Here is a 19,183-nt window from a genome sequence, read left to right as displayed (position 1 = left end):
TGGGTAAATGGCAAAACGACATTTGTAAGTTAATGTGGGGCTGCTCTTACATTTCATTTTTTAAAATTCTGTTTAGTGGTATCTGTCAGTTGCTCTGTCTTTTTTTTTTTTTTTTTGTAGCTGTTAAACCATTCTTCTGTCTTAAATGCTACACACTTTAGCACAAAAGAACTCTTTAGTATGCACGATTACAGAGTATGACCTTTAATTTATCAGAATAGTTTTTGTGTTTGCTTATCTCCTTGTCCCTCTTGCTTTTCATTTCTTGCTGCAGGTTTTTGATATGATATCCCTGTCACTGCATTGAGAAACCAACCAGGCGTAAAAGCTTAAGGAAGAAAGTAGAAATCATTCCACATAGGCAGCCAGAGCCCACATGCAGAAGGCTACTTTTCTATGTAATTAATCTAATGGAACAATATCCAAACTAAAATTTTTGAATCTAAGTAGCTAATAGGAGCAAGTGCTTCTATGAAACTTTGTGTAAAGGAACACTGGATATTTTAATGCATAGCCACATAAAAGAGAGAAATGACAGGAGAAATTTCTCAAGCCAGTTCAACATGTACTAAGCTCATAATTTCCTCCCGAAAGCACCACTGAACTCTGCAGTAGACAGCTGTGGCCTTCTGTGCCCAACTTCTCCCAAGGAGATATTGTTTAACTGGGTACAGAGGCCTGCTGCTTCCCAGAAGGAGCTGGATGCCATCAGAGATGTTCCAGTCATAGTCACCAACAGAGCAGTGCTCTGATGCACATGAGTGCTCGTCCAGCTGTGTGAGATTAGTGAGCTCACAACAGGGCCCTTGGGTTGGAGCATTGCAGTAAGATAACACAATTAATTTACAGAAAATATGCACATGTGTGTTTGAAGGAAACAGTGGGAACAAAATTGAAATATGTGGGAATGTAGTATTAGTAATATGCCATTAAAATTTTTGCAAAGCTTACCTGGACTTCCATTCTAACAGATATTTTCATGTTTAACTCTTGTCTTCAAATTCTTGCCAGTTTGCATTATGTATCACTTAGTAGTTTTAATGTCATGTGTACTACATTTTTTCATACCTCATGGCATTTTATCCACTAATCATATTTGTAATTATTCTAGAGATTATTATTGGAAACTATATTTACTTAAGAAACAGACATGGGTGAATAGCTTTATGAAGCTAAAGAGAATAATCAATTACCAAAATTTTGGGAATGAATATCCACATGACAATACATTTTTATCCAGATATCTTTTAATTTAAGTTAGTTTGCATGTGATCTGAGTTAAGCCCTTTGTGGTTTCATCACAACTTCTTTGCTATAATCAGTTGTTTGCACTGAGTTTTATGGTAACTGTGGTACACACAGTGATTAATTCTGTATTTATGTCAAGTTACCTATTATATTACACATTGACTTACATCTGTTATTGATTTTTTTTTGTTTTGCTCCTAGACCCCCCTCAGAGTATATACCCTTCCACAGTAGGATCTGTGAGAAGTACTGATGTATGCTTAGTGAAATAGTTTCAGAGTATGTAGCATTTATGGGCCTGAACTATATAGTGAGACCTGCTCTTGTAATAAAACAATAAAAAAAAACCATAAAAATCTCCTTGCTTGGCTCATTAGCAGCCAAGTTAGGTGTACCATAGTTGTATAGTCCATATAACAACCACACATATAGCATTTAGTTAAAAGTTATATGGCAGTCTTGCTTTTAAAACTAAAGTAATTTATAACACTGTCTTAAAATTTAAGTTGTCTTATAGACCTAGGCATATTCAGATGTCACGTTGTCATTTAAAATCAAAAGGTCTAAAAACAGATCCTCAGTCTCCTCTCGAAGTATATATAGCTTTCAGAATGTTTTTGAGAATCTTTTCCCAAAGTTAGAAATTCAGTAAATGAAACATCTTCAAAAGCAGCTTTTATCTTTTTGGTGTTGTTTTTTCGTTATTTTCATTTTTTCTAGACAATGTTTATTTTCATAGCATTGCTTTTCTTTATATTTTTCCAAGGATATTACTATGTCATATCAAAAACAGACATTTTTAACTTCCAAGGAGAGATTTCACAACAGAGGTGAAGATTTAAGATAAGTGTAGAAAATGAATATATCAGTGATGCTTACATAGCTTATCACTATTGACCAATAGGTGTAAAATTACCATAAAAATTTGTTTCTCTAAGTCCTACTATGAAATTTAACTCCAAGTCAAGAATTTGAATTTTATTGGTCTTTGTTGCTTATCTTGATTTTTTCAAATTAATTTTGTTACCTTGAAGTCTACTGACTCCTATAAAATTAATATACTACAGAATAATCATGTGTTTTTAGTTAGATTATATCTAAAACATTTTGTGCCACTTTAACAAAATACCATAAACTGGGTATTTTATGAACAACAGAGATTTCTTACTCCTGGAGAAGCCAGGATGCCCAGGATTGAGGTAGCAGTAGTAGATTCAGTGCCTGATGAGGACCTGCTTCCTGGACTGCAGATGGCCATCTTTGTATTGTATTCTCACATAGTGGAAGGGGAGAGGAGCTTTGATGAAGGCAATAATGCCATTCGTGAGGACTCTGTTTTCATAACTAATCATCTCCAAATACCATCACATTGAAATTAGGCTTCAACATATGAAGTTGGGGTGAGTACAAATATTCAGTCTATGTAGGTGAGAAAATGATATTAGGATTAAACTGAAGTAAAGTTGGTTGTCTCTCAAAGCAGAATGATCAGATTTTTTTTTTCATTACTCACCCTGGAGCCTTATTGGAAAGTATCTCTTAAATTCAGTAACTTAGACTCGAATGGCCACTCCAGGTAAAGCTTATTCCTGTCAATAGGCTGTGGTGATGTTAATATTTCCTCTGTCAAAATTAAGTACTTTTTCATTGGTTCATTAAAAAATAGGACCAAAGTTTATATGTAGTTTCATTGCTTGACAATTGCTGCAGCAGAGTTCTGTATGTTATTGGTGACATCTTCATTTGAAGGACTAGTAGATTGAATCCACACCAAACTAACTGCAGGAAAATAAAAAGAAACCAAAAGGAAATTCCTATCCTATTTTAAACAAGGGAAATGAAGCATAAGAAAACATTATTTTTAACTACTGAGTGATAACCTCTGTTTTCACACATCTAGTCTATGTGCTTAACTCATTGCCACAGTTGAGCTTTATAATTTAAAATAAGTCAATTTTCTTGGACATTTTAAATAATCCAACCTGAATAGGTGATTTAGAAATGGATTGTTATTGCTTTACATTTTGCTCTAATTTGAATACTTGAAGATGAAAAGCTTTTTCTCCTAAAGATTCGCCTTTGGTTTCATTTGTATTTTCAGGTACATTTTATTCGTTCATAGTCTCACCTATCACTGTAAGCCTGCTTCCTTTGACTGTTCACAGAAGTAATTTTCCTATATTCTACTGTGCTTACTTTTAGATCCTAAGCCTTTCCAAAGAAAAATAATTGAATGAAATGTCATTTGAACCTATATTTGTCTTTGACCTTTCTGAATCAAATCGGTTGTTTTATTTTCTTTATATCGCTTGGAAGGTGTAGATGTTTATTGAGCTATGTAGACAAGATTAAATATAATTACAAAACTTATAATACAGAATTCTGGATACTTTACAAGCAAATATTTCCATTAATTATAAATCAATGAAATGTATTTTGAGAAAGCCCATAAAATATATTTCATGTGGCGCTTGCTAATGAAAATTATGAGGTTGAAGGCAAACATAGACCTATGCCTGTTTAACCTTAACAGCTTGAAGTATTTTATACTCAGTAGCAGGAAGGGCTTAGGAATTATCCATCAAAACAGCATTATCTGCCAGATGCAGTGTCACATGCCTGTGGGAGTCCCAGCCACTCCAGGAGGCTGAGGCAGGAGGTTCACTGGAGGCAAAGACTACATGCAAAACTCAGGCAACATAACAATAACCTGTCTCAGAAGCAAAATCAATGCAAGACAATTTACTTCATTCTCTTTATCTATGTCTTCATTTGGTTAGCAGTGTATTTTACATAATTTGAAGCACCACTAGGTTCTTATTTTCATAAAAGAACAAAAAGTTTAGAGAATGAAGTAGATGTATTAAACACTGATTTCCTTCCTGTTACTTCTAGAAAGAATAGTCTGTCTTTTGATTTCAAAAGCCAAATCTTTCTGTTAAAAAAAAATGCTTTCTGAACTATTGGACATTGGATATTTAGTGTATATGGTAGTGTATGACCTTTTTGTGTCACTCTGTTTCTTATAAGTTATCACACATTTTAACTCTTGTATCTGCTGCCCACTCCACTTTCTAGGTGACCTCTGTTATTTATTGGACGTGCAGTTTTGTGTTCTTGTTTTAGCTCAGTCTCATCAAGCTCTTCAAAAATTACTGGCGACGTAAATCATGCTATTTTAATCATATTTTTAGTTAAAGATAGTCAAAAGTAGGAGAACAAATTGTGTTCATGTACATATTCAGATATTTAGGGGTCTTTTTAAAAGTTATTCAAGAAGGATATCTAAAGCTTTCTTTTCTATACCTGTCTCACATAGGACTTTTCCTTCAACTTTCTCCCACTCTAACTATGACTACATATTTTGTGGAATGGGGAGTTATTAAACAGATAATTAACTCATTGTATGGATGTTTAAATCAATTGCAATCTAATAAAGAAACACACTTTTAGCTGAAATAGTTAATGTTTCCTTTGGAAAGAGGAGAGTGAGACTTAACTATGCGTGGTCTATTTTCTGTGGACACAAGCCTTTGTTTTCTTTTTCTTTTGAATCTTGTTGGGTTGTATGCATGCACTAAGGGTGACACAGAAGGTATCATAACTCAAAATCAGATGTCTTTCACTGCTTCGTTCTACAAATGTTTCACAGGAGTTGAAATGATAGTTATTTCTTGATACAAGAAACATTATACACCATTCTTGACCTTGCAGCCCTTCATCATTTCAAGGAAAACTGTTTATCAAATATGCAACTTTAAAATCAGTGCTTATTTCATAAGGGTATGCTTCAGGAACTATGAAAGTATATAGCCAGGTGTCCCAAACTAAGCTGGAGACATTGGGGAACATCTCCTGGTTTTGCCAAAATCACTGCAGTGATGATTGATGATTGGCTAAGGAAAGCTAGGGACGAGCTGGGAGTACAGGAGGTATCTCAAATAAACGAAAGCTGTTAGTGCAAAGGTCCAGAGAGGAGAAAAAAATAGCTGTAGATAAGTTGAAGGGAGCTCATGAAGCTAAAAAAAAAAAATGGGAGAGCAAATCAGTGGTAGTTATGGAATGGAGCCGTGGAGAGGGAAAGGAACCAGATCACGGATATCTTCAAACACTTCAAAGTTCTAAGATTTGTCCTAAAAGCAATGGAAAGTGTTATACTAGTAACATAATTAGATATTGGCTGATGTATGGAGAGTGAATGGGACTGATTAAAGAGAGATTACTATTAAAAATGCCAATAGAAATTGGGCAAGAGGGATTCATGAGCTGGATTTGGTGGGATCTAAGGCTATATACTTCATTCCTGATGACGGGAACACTCTGGTATGGAAATAGCAAAGGCAGCACCAGATCTCAAAGCCATAAGGAAATTACAGCAATAAAAAAAAAGTTCATCAGGCCAAGGTTATGTGTTTTTGAAAAATATTTCATGTTTGCTTTTCAAATTATGCATGTAGAACATATTTATTATATAAATCACGTGTATGACAAAAACTCAAATTCACTAATAATCATACTGCCCTAAAATAACCCAAATTAAACTTTGGTGTAGCTTTAAAATACACATACATGAAAATACACAAGTACACTTTGTGTAAATTGTGCTCATATTTTAAAACCAAAGATAGAGATGAAAGTGCAGTCTGGTTTGAGAGACTGCTTTACCAAAAATATATTTCAACACTAACATTTTAATGATTGATTGCATAAGTCAAAGAAACTTACGTCACTGTGTTCACTGAATTTATATATGGCTCAATTTTGATATTTACATTTTAAATTAAATCTTAATTTGTAAAATATTTTCAGTCATATAGACATTCAAATGACAAATTGACAAGATGTAAAAATAATAATAATTATTTATCTTTCTCCACAACTTTATAATCTATATTGCAATAGTTTACTGAGGTATGTGTAGTGTGTTATAAGGCAAGCACAAAAATGCTGAACCACCTATAAATTATTCCATGTTGGGAAAAATAGTATGCTGTTTTCTTCCCTAAGAAAGTGCTTCAGTTTGCATTATCTCTCAGCCCCCATTCGAGCTATTACCAAAGTCTTTCCACTCAGAATTCTGTTTCAGTTAATTTGTAAGAAAGAGAAAAACTCTTCTTACAACATTCAGAATTCAGCACTGAGGTGGCAGCCCAGATTCTGCTTAAGTGCTTTATAGATCAAGAAAACACTCCACTGTTTGCAAGGTCAATTTAAAGTGTTTGTAGTGACAATTTTGTTTTTTATTCAACGAAGCAAGTCTCTCAGTTTAGATCTATGAATAGAGGCCCTTGTTTATGGCTTGTATTTGTACTGCAAGCTACCATGCCTTTTTAGGAATAACAATACAAAGCAGATATCTGAATATATTAAAAAATAGAATTTTTTCAAAAGTTATATGCTTCAACATATTAAGCTGTAAATGAAACTGAAGAACACTCAAAGTCACTTTTGTCAAAGCCTTTTCCTGAAAGATATTTGGATGATGCAAGCTGTAATCTCAAGTGATTGATAAACCAATTGATGTGGAATACAAAAGAACTGTTTGGATTTGTGGTTTTCTCAAATGGGACAAATAAGAAATTTGATTTCTGAATAGGAAATAAAGTATCCTAGGCCTATTTTAGATGCTTCAGTGTGCCAAAGATGATATTAAGTTTGGTGTTCATAAATTACTAATCTGGAATAAGAGGTTGAATGTATTTTGAAAACTTAAACCTGTTTCAACTGAACATGTTTAACTAGTTAATAAGAAACATCAAAAAGACAAAACCCTGAGGTCAATGGTCATTTTTTGTAAAGCTATTATATGCTGTTTAAATTGGTTGTTCGGGTCTGTCTATAACATAAGTTTAATAACCTAGCTCAAATGCAGATTTCTAATTTTCAATTAACATAGGAATAATTTTGTTTGCTAAAATAAAATAAATGAATGAATGACAAGTCTGAAACATGAAATGTTCTAGGTAGAACTTTTTAAAATTCCAAATTTCAAAAAATCATGTGGCAACTGTATAGCTCAAGCTTTAAGTATTAACTTTTAACCTTTGACCTTACAGATTTTAACCAATGAAATGTCTCTTTAAACTTTAAAGGAAACAATGATAACGAGCGCCTGGCGATTGCTAGACAGCGAATTCCATATCGACTTGGTCGAGTAGTTGATGAATGGCTACTCGACAAAGGTAAAAAACATTGATTAAAACTTCAAATAAAAAAATAATTTGAACATAACCAAGTAGTACTTCATTGTAACACTAATAAACATAAAAAATAAATTTTCCGTAAAACTAAATTAAAAACAAATTTAAAACAGTAAAATGTAGATAGTAATATTTGCATACCTTGTATAATAATTTCTATACATTTATAGACGTACCAGCTGTTTAATAATCTTACCCAGTTAACTTAAGGTTAAAGGGACTGTTAAATATAATCCACTAACTCAATCTTTGAAGGTACTCACAGCAAGCATTAACCCAAAATGATAAATCATTCATAGATTATATTACATGTTCCAGCCTCTAAATTATTAACTAAAATATATGTAGTTGTGATATCTTTATTATGGTCCTGAAAAAAAAAAAACTCTTTGTTTAAACTTTAGGAATCTTAAATAGTGGGCAATATGGATTGCCAGTCAAAATGAAGTCCCTTTAACGTTTGCAAACTTCTAAGAACATTTGGGAACAAGCCCTAATTAAAACCGAATTTAAAGTTGTGTGCATGCTTTTTATGGGCAGAGAGCAATCTGCTAAAACTGGACACTCGATTTGATGATAATGGTACTGTTGCTAAGGATTGCTGTTTGAAAGAAATGTGCCATGATTTCTTCATTGGTTTGTGTATCATTCCTGAAGCCGCTTTTTTACATCTGAAGCTATTTTTTTTTCCATTTTCTTTTGTTTTGGTAGACTTGCTGAAAGCCAATCAGAAAAATAGTTTTGGAATTTTTTTGTCTCTGACATGCTTAGTGTAAACCATGCATTTCTTTTCAGTGTGATTGCCGGAAAAATAGAATAATTCAAATAACAATGGACTATTGCCTTCAAAACATAAAAATACATCTAAAGAATAGCATGTACATACATGTGGAAATTATGTAACTTATGAAATTTTTACCATAAAATTTAATGTTAGATTTCAGCTTCTGTAGTTTCTGTCAGAGGTAATTTTAGGATGACAAATACTTGAAATGTTAGCTATATCACACTTTTAAAATTTAATGATTTAGTCATGAGACCAGCAATATAAGATCTTGAGAGAAAAGCAAAGAAGGGATTCAGAAAAATTGAATTACAATACATATCTTTGATTGGTCTTTTAGCAAAAGAACTACATTTACAATAAGTTGAAAATTTACAAGTATTTGCCAATAATTATGCATTTCATGGACACCTCATTTATAAGCAATGAATTATGAGTCAAATGCCTCTCTTATAGTTTATTGCTCTCATATCCACCCCATGAAAGATCTGTTTTATCATACTTTGTAGAATGTAGAGTTCACAATCAACATTTTTGCATGTATGTAATATTATTTTTACAGGGCGTCAGCTCACAATCTTCAATAGCCAAGCAACCATAATAATTGGCGGGAAAGAGCAGGGCCAGCCCTTCCAGGGCCAGCTCTCTGGGCTTTACTACAATGGCTTGAAAGTTCTGAATATGGCAGCGGAAAACGATGCCAACATCGCCATAGTGGGAAATGTGAGACTAGTCGGTGAAGTGCCTTCCTCTATGACAACCGAGTCGACAGCCACGGCCATGCAGTCAGAGATGTCCACGTCAATCATGGAGACCACCACAACCCTGGCCACAAGCACCGCAAGAAGAGGAAGGCCCCCCACGAAAGAACCGGTCAGCCAGGTGAGCATGTGCATTTTATTCCTTCATTTTGGAGCTATGATTATAAAGTGCACTTTTCTGCATCTCTCTTACTAAAATGGGACGTTGTTTCTCTCATCTCAGGCACTGTGGTTCCTTTGAGACTTGGCTTAGCAGAGGTCACTTGGTTTGAATATGTCGTGGATTAAAGCTTTGTGGGCTTTTTCTCAAAGGTGTTGGTTGTGTCATTTTGTTAGCTGCTGGCTAATAGTCTTGATAGAATAACCTTGGTTTTGACCAGGCTGATAAGGATTGTCTGCTACTTAAAGTTTGCACGTTTTAAGTTTGTGAACAAATAAATGAATGATATACTTGGAAGTCCTTGTTTGTTTAAATTCAGCACTTCATCAAGATAAAATGAAAGCAAATTTGATATTAGAGATATTCCTGCAATACTGTTATGTCCTGAAGTCTGAAAATTTTGAATTGGTAAACAAGTGGCTATTGGGATGAATGATATTGGAAATCACAATTTTAAAATATGCTGTTTAAGATGTGTCTTGGTCAAAGATACTTTGATAGTTGATTGATTGCTCTCACATAGGATTTGTTTTAATAACTTTGATCTTGTCTCTAAAATTTTTGAAAAATATCATTATTAGGAGCACTTACCTAGCATTTATGAGGTCCTGGGTTCTATCCCCAGCTCTGTAAAAGGAAGAATTGAATTTTTAAATGTGGTATTGGCACACCTTGAAAGTATGTTAATTTAATCAAGATCCATATGTTGATTGCCTACTACATGTTAGGCACTGCTTTAGTCATTATTGTATTACTGAAGGACACAGGAGAATAAAAGGCTTTTATGAAATGTTTGATAAGTGCTGTCAGATCCCACTGGTATTTATAGCCATTGTATGTCCAGTTGTTCATTCTTTTGGAACTGTGAATTTTCCTTCGTCACAGATTTTTGCTTGATTGTTTGTTTGTTCGTACTGACTATGGAACTCAGGACCTTGTGCTTGCAAGATAGGCACTATGCCACTGAGCTAAATCCCTGGCTCTGTTTCTTTTGTTATTAATACGTGATGAATGTCTTCAGTAGGTGCTATAAAAGTCTTTTTCAAATACAAGATCCTTACTCTTCTAGAAAATTGCATCCTAAAGGAGCAAGAATAGAAAATGTTATTTTTCAATTGCTTTCTCTTAGTGTTTGATATATGTTGAATATCAGATTTGAAAAGAAAGCAATAGAAAGCAAAGTCTGTTTGTATCATTACTTACTGATTAATATGCTTCCCAGAATAACAATAATTATAAATTTTACTTTGAATAAGAAGTGATAAAAGCAGAACAAAGGAAGATAAAGTTTCCTAGGAGAAATGACAAGTGTACATTTTGTGTATTCATAAGTGTGGTACAGTGCTGTTTTGAATATACACCTATTTTCTTTCACCTTTATGTAATTTTTTTTTTTTTTGCATTGGACCACAAAGTGAAATGGGCTGTTTCATAGGACATCAGTATATATTTGTCAATCCCTATCTAAATGCACCAAACACTGGTTTAGCATGAAGACATACTGGTAACAATAAACAAAAATTCCTGCCTTCATGGAATGTTCATTTTATCACTAATGTTAGCTTAGAGTACAACTATCTTGTTGATTTTGTCTTGTTGAGATTTACAAGATTGTTGATAGTATTGTAATACTTAGCCCTTTTGATGAATACTTGTGATTTAAGTAAGAATACCATGAAAATATCCTGTATGAGATCCTTGTCCAATAGAACTATTTGAAACTCTTTCCTAGTAACTCCTTATAGTGCTGTTATTGTGGTTGATTTATGATCATTTTTATCATAAATCATTTATGATCATTTTACCATATTTATGATTCATTTTATACTAAGCAAGTTATTAAAATGAATCTGATATGAGAAAACAAAATACAAAATAATTCATAAACTATTTCCTTTATAAAAATAACTCATAAGAGAACATTTAAGTGCATTCAGAGTTGTAAATGTTTCTGTGAATATAATTTGAAATAGTTAGTTTTCATGGTAGTCTTGTTTCATTGGTAATGAAATTACAGTTGCCAAAACTCCTAGATAAAACAGATGTATCCCTGGCCAGGCTTGGTGATGCACACCTGTAATCCCAGCACTCGGGAAGAGGCAGGAGGATCGCTGTGAGTTGAAACATTCTGGCTACATAGTGAGTTCCGGTTTTAAAAAAAAAAAAAAAAAAAAAAAAAAAAAAGATGTATCCCCAAATAAGAATTGAAAAGATAAATATCTAAAAATGCCTAAATAAAAATGCACACATTTTGTAATATCAATTAATGCAAAAAGAAAATAGTTAACTGCTTTTTAATTGCCAATGCAAAAGAGTCTCTTATTATAAACTATGTATGTCATGTTTAAAGTCAGCATTACTTTATAGAAGTAGGCAATCAAATCAATTAGAGATAACTTGGTTCATTTAAGGAGACATTAACTTTAATAAAAATTACTAGGTTCATTTATAAATAAATATTCATGTAAATAGACCAATAACAGCAATTTAATAATTTGGATTATGTTAGAAATGTTCAGTTGTTGCAAATTTCACTCTAACAACATTTTTTAAAGTTGGACAGATACTTTTGAAATTCTTTTATGATGATAAGTATATAATTATTGGTAACAATATAAAGTACCTTTGTTAGAGAGGAAAAACCATTACGGAAGAGAGCACATTGTTTATTTCTGAGCAATAGAATAATTTGTTGCAAATTTTTCTTACATCACAATTGATTTTCAAATTACCCTGTATAAATATAGGAGATCATTTAGATATGTAAAGTGTTTATTTGTTAGAATTGTTCCACATATAAAAAGTTTAAATATGAGAGTGTTTTGTAATACTAATTCTGGGACTGTAGACCTCCTTTTTTTTTTTTTTTTTAAGATTAGATGCCATTGAAACATTGTCTATGGTAACCATATCTACCCGCTTTTATCAACTACCTTACTAAATTGTGTACTAGGAAGGGTCATTTCATTTTTCAGAAGCCATACTGGACTGTTTTTTCAATCAAAGTGTATTTTCCTCAGTGATGACACTGAGCCGCTTAAACTACAATGGTAGTGTACTTGGGGTGATTGCATGTTTTAGAACTACAGAAACAGATTCTTGGTCAAGCAGAATTAAATTGGATTCATTTCAAATAGATGAAATGAATTCTGTTCAGCCATCCTGCAGGGCAAGGAGTAGGTGAGAAATGTATTTCAGTTGTGGAGTATTCATCAAAATATCTTCCATAACATTATGTTTTGATTCCTACTTAAAAGTAAATATGCGTTAAAAAGAAAAAATGAAAAGAAATTTTTTCTTCCAAGTGATGATCAATGTTTATATTGATGTTTACTCTAGAAAGATAGACTTAATATCATGAAATAGCAGAGACATGAATCAGACCTTCTGATTAAGTAGGTTTTTTTTGTAATGTGAATGTGATGATATTGATGGTACTTTTATAGGGATTATATGAGGTTTATAATCTTGTTTTACTTACAATCTTTAATTGTTAAATCCTCCCGTAAGACCCATTCATCTTACGGGGAGTTTTCCATATGGCTACGCTCAACAAATATTGGCAAAATTAGGTGAAGCACAGTGCTCTTTGGAATCACTGAACACTTCTTAGGGCGAGGGAAGGGATGGCATGCGAGGTGTTAGCTGCCGAGTGTCCCCTCCTCCTCTGAAGGGTCAGGCATTGTCTCGCAGTGTCACGAATCTCTGTGTGAATGAAGAAAAAGGAGGACATTCTCTTTTCACTTGCCACTGTGTACAGGAAGACAAGTGCACCTGTGCAGTGACTTTTGTGATAAAAACTGTGATAATTCTTTTGGAATATTCTTTGTAGCCCATATTATGATCTTTTCTGTTTTCTCTGTCAATAATATTCTACATTCCACATACTTATCAAGATTTTCTCTTGGGGAGAATATAGTGTAATGCAAAGGGCACAGTAACCTGGTTTCCACTTCCAACACAAACAGCTGCCTCCTCCTCTGGCTCAGACGGGTTGTCTAACGTGGCTGCACTTAGGCCTTGTTGCCTCTCTACAAATGGATTACTAGGGCTCTGTCCAGTTGTGCATAGCTTTAAATGATTCAAGTGATGGGTACTCTTTACTTTATTTATTTGTTTGTTAGTTTGTTTGGTACCAGGGATGGATCTCGAAACCTTGTGCCTTCCAGGCAGGTGGCAGAACCACTGAGCTACATCCTCAGCCCGGGGAACTCTCAATTAGGTCTTTCCATCATTATTTTTAAAAGCCTAAATTTCAGTGCTGACATTTTTCTAGGGTGGCCGTGCATCCCAGTGGGCATGTACAGTCCTTCGGCACACTCGGTATTATGATGTCATTACTGACAGCACTGTTGAGTTTCAGACACATCTCATTTGGGTGTGTTAATTAAATTGCACTCCAAGTTTTTAATATATAGAAGACAACCTTTACAAGAAATTTATACTTCATAAGAATAATAAATATCAAACCCAGTCCTTTACATTCAGAGCAGATGCTGATTCTGGTATCTTTACCAGGTTTTTAGAATGCACAGTCTTTTCATGTCATTTCAAAAATCCCAAGCAAAGTAAGAGGATAAAATGTGGAGAGAGCCTGCTTTTGTCTGGAGCAAATGTAGTTTGCAATTCTTTGGAAGGAATGATACAGTGAGAAGATTTGTAAATAGGAGCTGAATGTATTGGAACAGTTCTTTGGTTCCAGGGTGGAGATAGCAAATTTACTCCAGGAGGGAGACCACTGAGAATTGAAAATCACTTGTGGTAGATCATTGGAGATGTGTGCATATTTCATGCAAGAGCTCGTATTACCATCAAGGACATTTGATTCCCAGTGGAGTTTTCTGAAAACAAACCCAATTAGTGTTCAAGCAAGAAGCATCTTTAATACATTGGGCCTAACTGTTGCTTCCTGGAGACTTCAGTGCTATTAATGAAGAATTAATACTATTTGTTTGAAAAGTGTAAGCAGAGCACACACATAGTTCCATGAAAAATATTTAGAGTTAACCAAATACACTTTGCAACGTATAAGAACAAAATCCTTTTATTAAAACTATTAATTAACCTCAGCAGTAGCCTCATTATTTAAAAAGTAATAATGTCACCTATAATTATGTGATTCTGATAACCAATCTGAATTTTTGGAATACTGATATTTGAATAATTAATTTTATTTTCCCTAGTCCAGTCATTCCGCTGAACTCCCTTAAAGTAATATACATGTTTTAGAGTTAAATTTTAGCTCATACAATAAAGAAAAACACTTTAGTATAGATTTTAAAATACATACAAAGGCATGTTTCCCAAAACTAATGGTGCCTGGTGAGAAAAATATAATTCATTCATTCATTGTAATTTTAAATGTGGGTAAGTAACTGCTGCTTAGAAAGTGTGTTTCTACCTATTGCTGGCAAGGAAAAGTGCCATAGTATGTGCATGTTAATGGGTTTATTTAAAGAAAATTCTTTACAGTGCATTTTCTTTGAGGGCTGGAGGTTTCCTAGATGAAAAGATCCTCTCTTGGTAGATTCAGCCTTGGTCGCATCCATTCATTTATTTGGTAGAACACAGGCTTGCTGAACAGTTATTATGTTGTGGGTGCTGTTCTATTCACTGGAAATACAGCGTCTTTCTGCATACAGCTTACATTCTAGTTCAAAAAGATGGGCAATGAACAAGAAAACAGACCTCATCCATGGGATGTCAAGAGCTATCGGGAATAAACCAGACAAGAGGCGAGTGCATGGTTGTTGTGGCTGCAGTCATGAAAGGGGAATCCCTTTTGAATAGATGTGCAGAGATGATTAGTGATAGCATCACTTATAAAAGAACACTGGCAAATTATTAATCAGAACTTCTCAGAGCCAGAAAAAGGCACCCTGTGTGGACAGGGCCACTAGAAGCTAACTGCTTTGCTAGGGAACTCGAAGCCAGAGAAGAGAGCAAAAGTGATACCAAGACGCTCTTTGTCTTCTCCCAGCCTGCATGATCCTCTCACTTCTAGTATTAATTACCTCAGTTAAAGCAGAAGTATAATCAAGTCTTAGAATACCCATAAGTCTGAGGAAGAGGTGGAAATTTAAAAAGTACAGCTTGATATGACTGCTCCTCTCAACACATGTGACAGTCAGGGCATACAGAGCCTAATAACATCGCAAGTTGTGCAGCCAACTTCTTTTCAGGAGGCGATCTTGTCCCCTGCTCCTACACATGACCTGTGTTCAGAGTCTCATCTCCTCTTGCCTTATATCCTTAACCACCTCAATTATAATGTTCACCAAGGTGTCAGAGTACTGCTCTGAAAATGTCAGTGTATTCACGTCACTCGCGTGTGTGATGCATTCATATATTAAGGATAAAGGGGAGAATCCTTGGATGATAACCAAGATGCATTCTGAGCAGCTGGCACCTTGCCTTTCTCCCATCTGCACCATCCACACGGGCCTCTCCGGGTCCTTAGAGCTGCTCACAGCGACCTCTAGAGGTCACGGTGTTTGTCATGCATGAGCCTCCTGTGAGGAAAACCCTTCCCGCAGAGAATCTCCCTTAATTCCTGATGGAATTATCTTCCTGTAAAGCTGTCTCCCTCACAAGACTACATTTCTTGAGGCTAGAAATTATGCTTTATTGTTCTTTGTGGCTCAATGACAATGCCTGCTGCACTGTTTGAATGAATGCATGAATGGTTAATTAACAACTTTATCATTCAACATAATTAAAATTACTTATTTGTTAGAAAAAGTCGTTAATATCTAATATTGTTCACTATAAAAGTCTTAAAACTTCTGCAGGTGCTTTGTGAATTGCATTTGTTGTGTATCAAAATTCACATTTAAAAACAGTGAAACCATCAGTGCTTCTTAATACTAGAGGATAGTTGTCTTTTTCAGGCATCTATACTACAAATGCTACAAAAGATGACTCAGTTGCTGTCTTTAAGGGCCTCCATTTTATCTCAGGCTCTAAATTTCTATTTTTTTCTTCAGAAAATGGCACTATTGTTAAGGGGTTATTGTCGCTAAGGCTCCACCATCTCTAAAAACTTGTAAGTCTTGTTTCCTGTGACTCAGGGTTCATAAGGGGAGATTTTTACATTTTATGATCATCTTTGAAGTTATCCTAACATCTTATATTTGCTTAGAGTTTTGTAGTTTTTGTGAATATGTTTTAACACTACAAAATTTTCAGTAATACTAGATAAAAATTATATTATAGGTAACAGACTGGAAAAGTTAACCTTACAGAACACAAAGAGTTTTCACACCGTAAGTGTTCAAGTCTTGATGGTTTCCAGCCTTGTTTTGTGTGTGTTGCTTGTTACATATACTAGACTCTATTTAGGCATTGCTTGTAAATATGGATCCATGCTGCACAGCTAACAAGATCACAGTATGATCCCATGTCCTGGTAGCTTTCAGTAGAGGACCGCACTGGCATGGCTGTTAGGGGCAGAATAACAGAGAAGTACCGGGTATTGACTCCAGAATGCCAACTTTCTTTTCACCACATAGTAACTGTGTGTTTGCACCCTCTCAGTATCTCAGTTTCCTACCTAGAATAGGATTATGGACTGAGAAACTCATTGCAGTGATTAGTTGACTCATTCTATTATGAGAATCCTATAAAAAAGCATGGCTATTTAAATAATTTTTTGCCCGCAGAATATGGAAATTCCATGTGATTCATTCTAAAATGCAAAGAATTAAAGGCACTGACATGTGTGAGCACTATTTGCATGCTACTTATGTTCTAGAAGCATTCTTCAAATACCCACTCTAAATTAAAGTATCTTTGTTACCTTTAGAACTATTTTCTCTGTCTTTGAAGAACAGTTGTGGGTTGTGTTTCTAAATGAGAGCATCAGCTGTATGGCATATACAAACTGAATCATCTCTGAAATGAAGCGGCACTACTCCCCTAGGAATGTGTGTATGGGAGGTGAGGGACAGGGAGGCTGGCTAATTCTAGGGGAGAGAGCTGTCGTGGGCATGCAGTGGGAGAGTCACGGATGGCCCAGACTCGGCAGTACAGGGCATTCCTGAACACTGAGGAGCTGTGTGCTGATCCCTGCCTCTCAGCCTCAGTTCCTCCTCACTGATCTTTCTGTAAGTTTCTTCGCCCTGATTTTGAAGTTGTTCATAGACTGAAATTAATTCACAGAATGGCGCTGAATCTTGCAAATGTGATTTTTGTGTCTGGCCTTGATGACAAGTTTTGATTAGGGAGCTTCAAAATTCATAATATCCTGGTGCATGAGAATATAAAGTGCTTTCAGTGTGAGTTGTGCCAGACTGGTTTTGTAATTTTTGATGTAATCTCTTTATCAGCATTGGAGAGAAAGGATAAATTAAAACTTTGTTTAAAATTAATTCATGGTAGGAATTTCAGTGGGAATTTCCTTACAGAAGACTAATGAGGTTGGCACCTTCTCTGTTATTTCTAGTGTTTTTTATTAAATAATTAGTTGGTGTCTAAGTAGCTAGAACATAGCCATAGATAACTTACTTAGTTTTGATCAACACCATGCATTATTTGTACTAAACATTTTTAGGCTTCTGATTTTAAATATGTATTTATGTTTATATTACATCAGTCAATTTATTCCTCTTTTACATGTAATCATTTTCTTTGAAGGAGAGGAGGAAGCAAAATCATCAGATACATAGTAAAAGGGCATTTGTGTGAGAATGTTAACAATGCTTTCATTCTTCATAGTACGTGTAAAATATTCAGCTTTATTCAACAGATTTTAACAAATTAGGATTGAATTTAAATCTCTGTAATAATTTCTTACGTGTTTAACCATCTAGAGCCTATATTAGAGTTTCTTACCTGCTGTGGTAACCAGTAAGTTTCCCAGCTATAAAAAATATATTACTAGGGTGGAGTGTCAGGAGAAGCTTTAGGTAATTCATCTGCCTTATTGATTTACCAAACAACTTCAACTCTACTGTCATAACAACTAGTCTCTTTCTATAAAATTGTAAGCACCAGTATTAACCAGTGACTTTTTCAGTAAATAATCCAATTGATTACTATGAAAACAAAACAGGCATTGTGTGTATGTGTACTTGTATTTTACTATGCTGTATGTTGCCTGTACACCTGTGATATTTTTTACTTTTCTTGTATGTGATACTTGGAATTGAATCCAGGACCTTCACACTGAGCTATTTCTGTTTTTCATTTCGAGGCAGCATCTCACTAAATGGCCCAGGCTGGGCTTGAACTTGCAGTCCTCCTGCTTTTTGCCTTCTGGAGTACTAGGAATGCATGTACATGGCATAATCCTTAGTTTACATGTAAAATTGCAAGTCACCAAATCACTTTTGTGGCCTTCATATGTGCAACACCTTTTACTAGGTAGGAGGTGCTATTCTTGAGAATGAGGCAGCTTGCGGTTTGAGATTTTATAGCAAAAACCATTTCCCAGAACTTTAAATGATAAAATGCCCTACATCACCAAGAGATGTTTTTGTACAAGATGTTTTTGTACATCACAAATTTAGAGTCTGTTATCAACAGAATCACTGATACAATCGCACCTTGGGGACAAATTTAAAGAAAAGAAGATACTTTAGTCCCTTTTTAAATAAGCATATTGGGCGAAACGCTTTTATTATTTTGCTTTCTCTAATGTTGGCAATGTGCTAGACACTTCCCTAACTTTGGAATTACCAACTTTCCCTTCTTGGTGTGTTTAAAATCTAAGTTGTATTTGTGCAAAGTTTCTTCTACAACACATGTTATCATCCAGGCCACTTATTTAGTAGGAGAATTGATGGCCCTGGCAACTCGCGTTCCCTTTTAGAGGTTTCCCAAATGAGCAGGACGTCCCCTGTGACGCATATGGAGGAAGCTAAGCGTCTTCATCTTTTCATGACATTCATGCGGTGGTATCGAGAAAGCCTTAAGACTGTTACATATATGAACAGTCAATGTTAAACAATTACATGGAGTAAAGTGTGAGCCATTATTAATGGCGATTTATGTTTATCTAGACCAGTACTTTAGGAGTATTAAATAAATG

The 19,183-nt window shown here is 34.7% G+C and overlaps 1 protein-coding gene across 13 annotated transcripts in view; it reads left to right on the top strand.

The window, feature by feature from the left end:
- The window catches only part of Nrxn1 (neurexin 1), a 986,324-nt gene that overhangs the window by 852,324 nt on the left and 114,817 nt on the right, over positions 1-19,183 (top strand). For 7 of the 13 annotated variants that reach the window (XM_019206287.2, XM_019206286.2, XM_019206285.2 and 4 more), the window contains one exon: positions 8,795-9,114. In XM_019206287.2, the coding sequence (XP_019061832.1) occupies positions 8,795-9,114 (320 nt within the window). Of the gene's footprint in view, positions 1-7,340; positions 7,431-8,794; positions 9,115-19,183 lie in introns of all 13 variants that reach the window. The other 6 variants (XM_019206282.2, XM_033763969.1, XM_010615819.2 and 3 more) reach the window with 1 other exon arrangement.

Source organism: Fukomys damarensis, unplaced genomic scaffold (assembly GCF_012274545.1).
Source record: "Fukomys damarensis isolate Sample0158 unplaced genomic scaffold, DMR_v1.0_HiC HiC_scaffold_2, whole genome shotgun sequence".
NCBI lineage: Eukaryota > Metazoa > Chordata > Mammalia > Rodentia > Bathyergidae > Fukomys > Fukomys damarensis.
The sequence above is the reverse complement of the archived record's forward strand: the minus strand, read 5'-3'. Positions and strand labels throughout refer to the sequence as shown.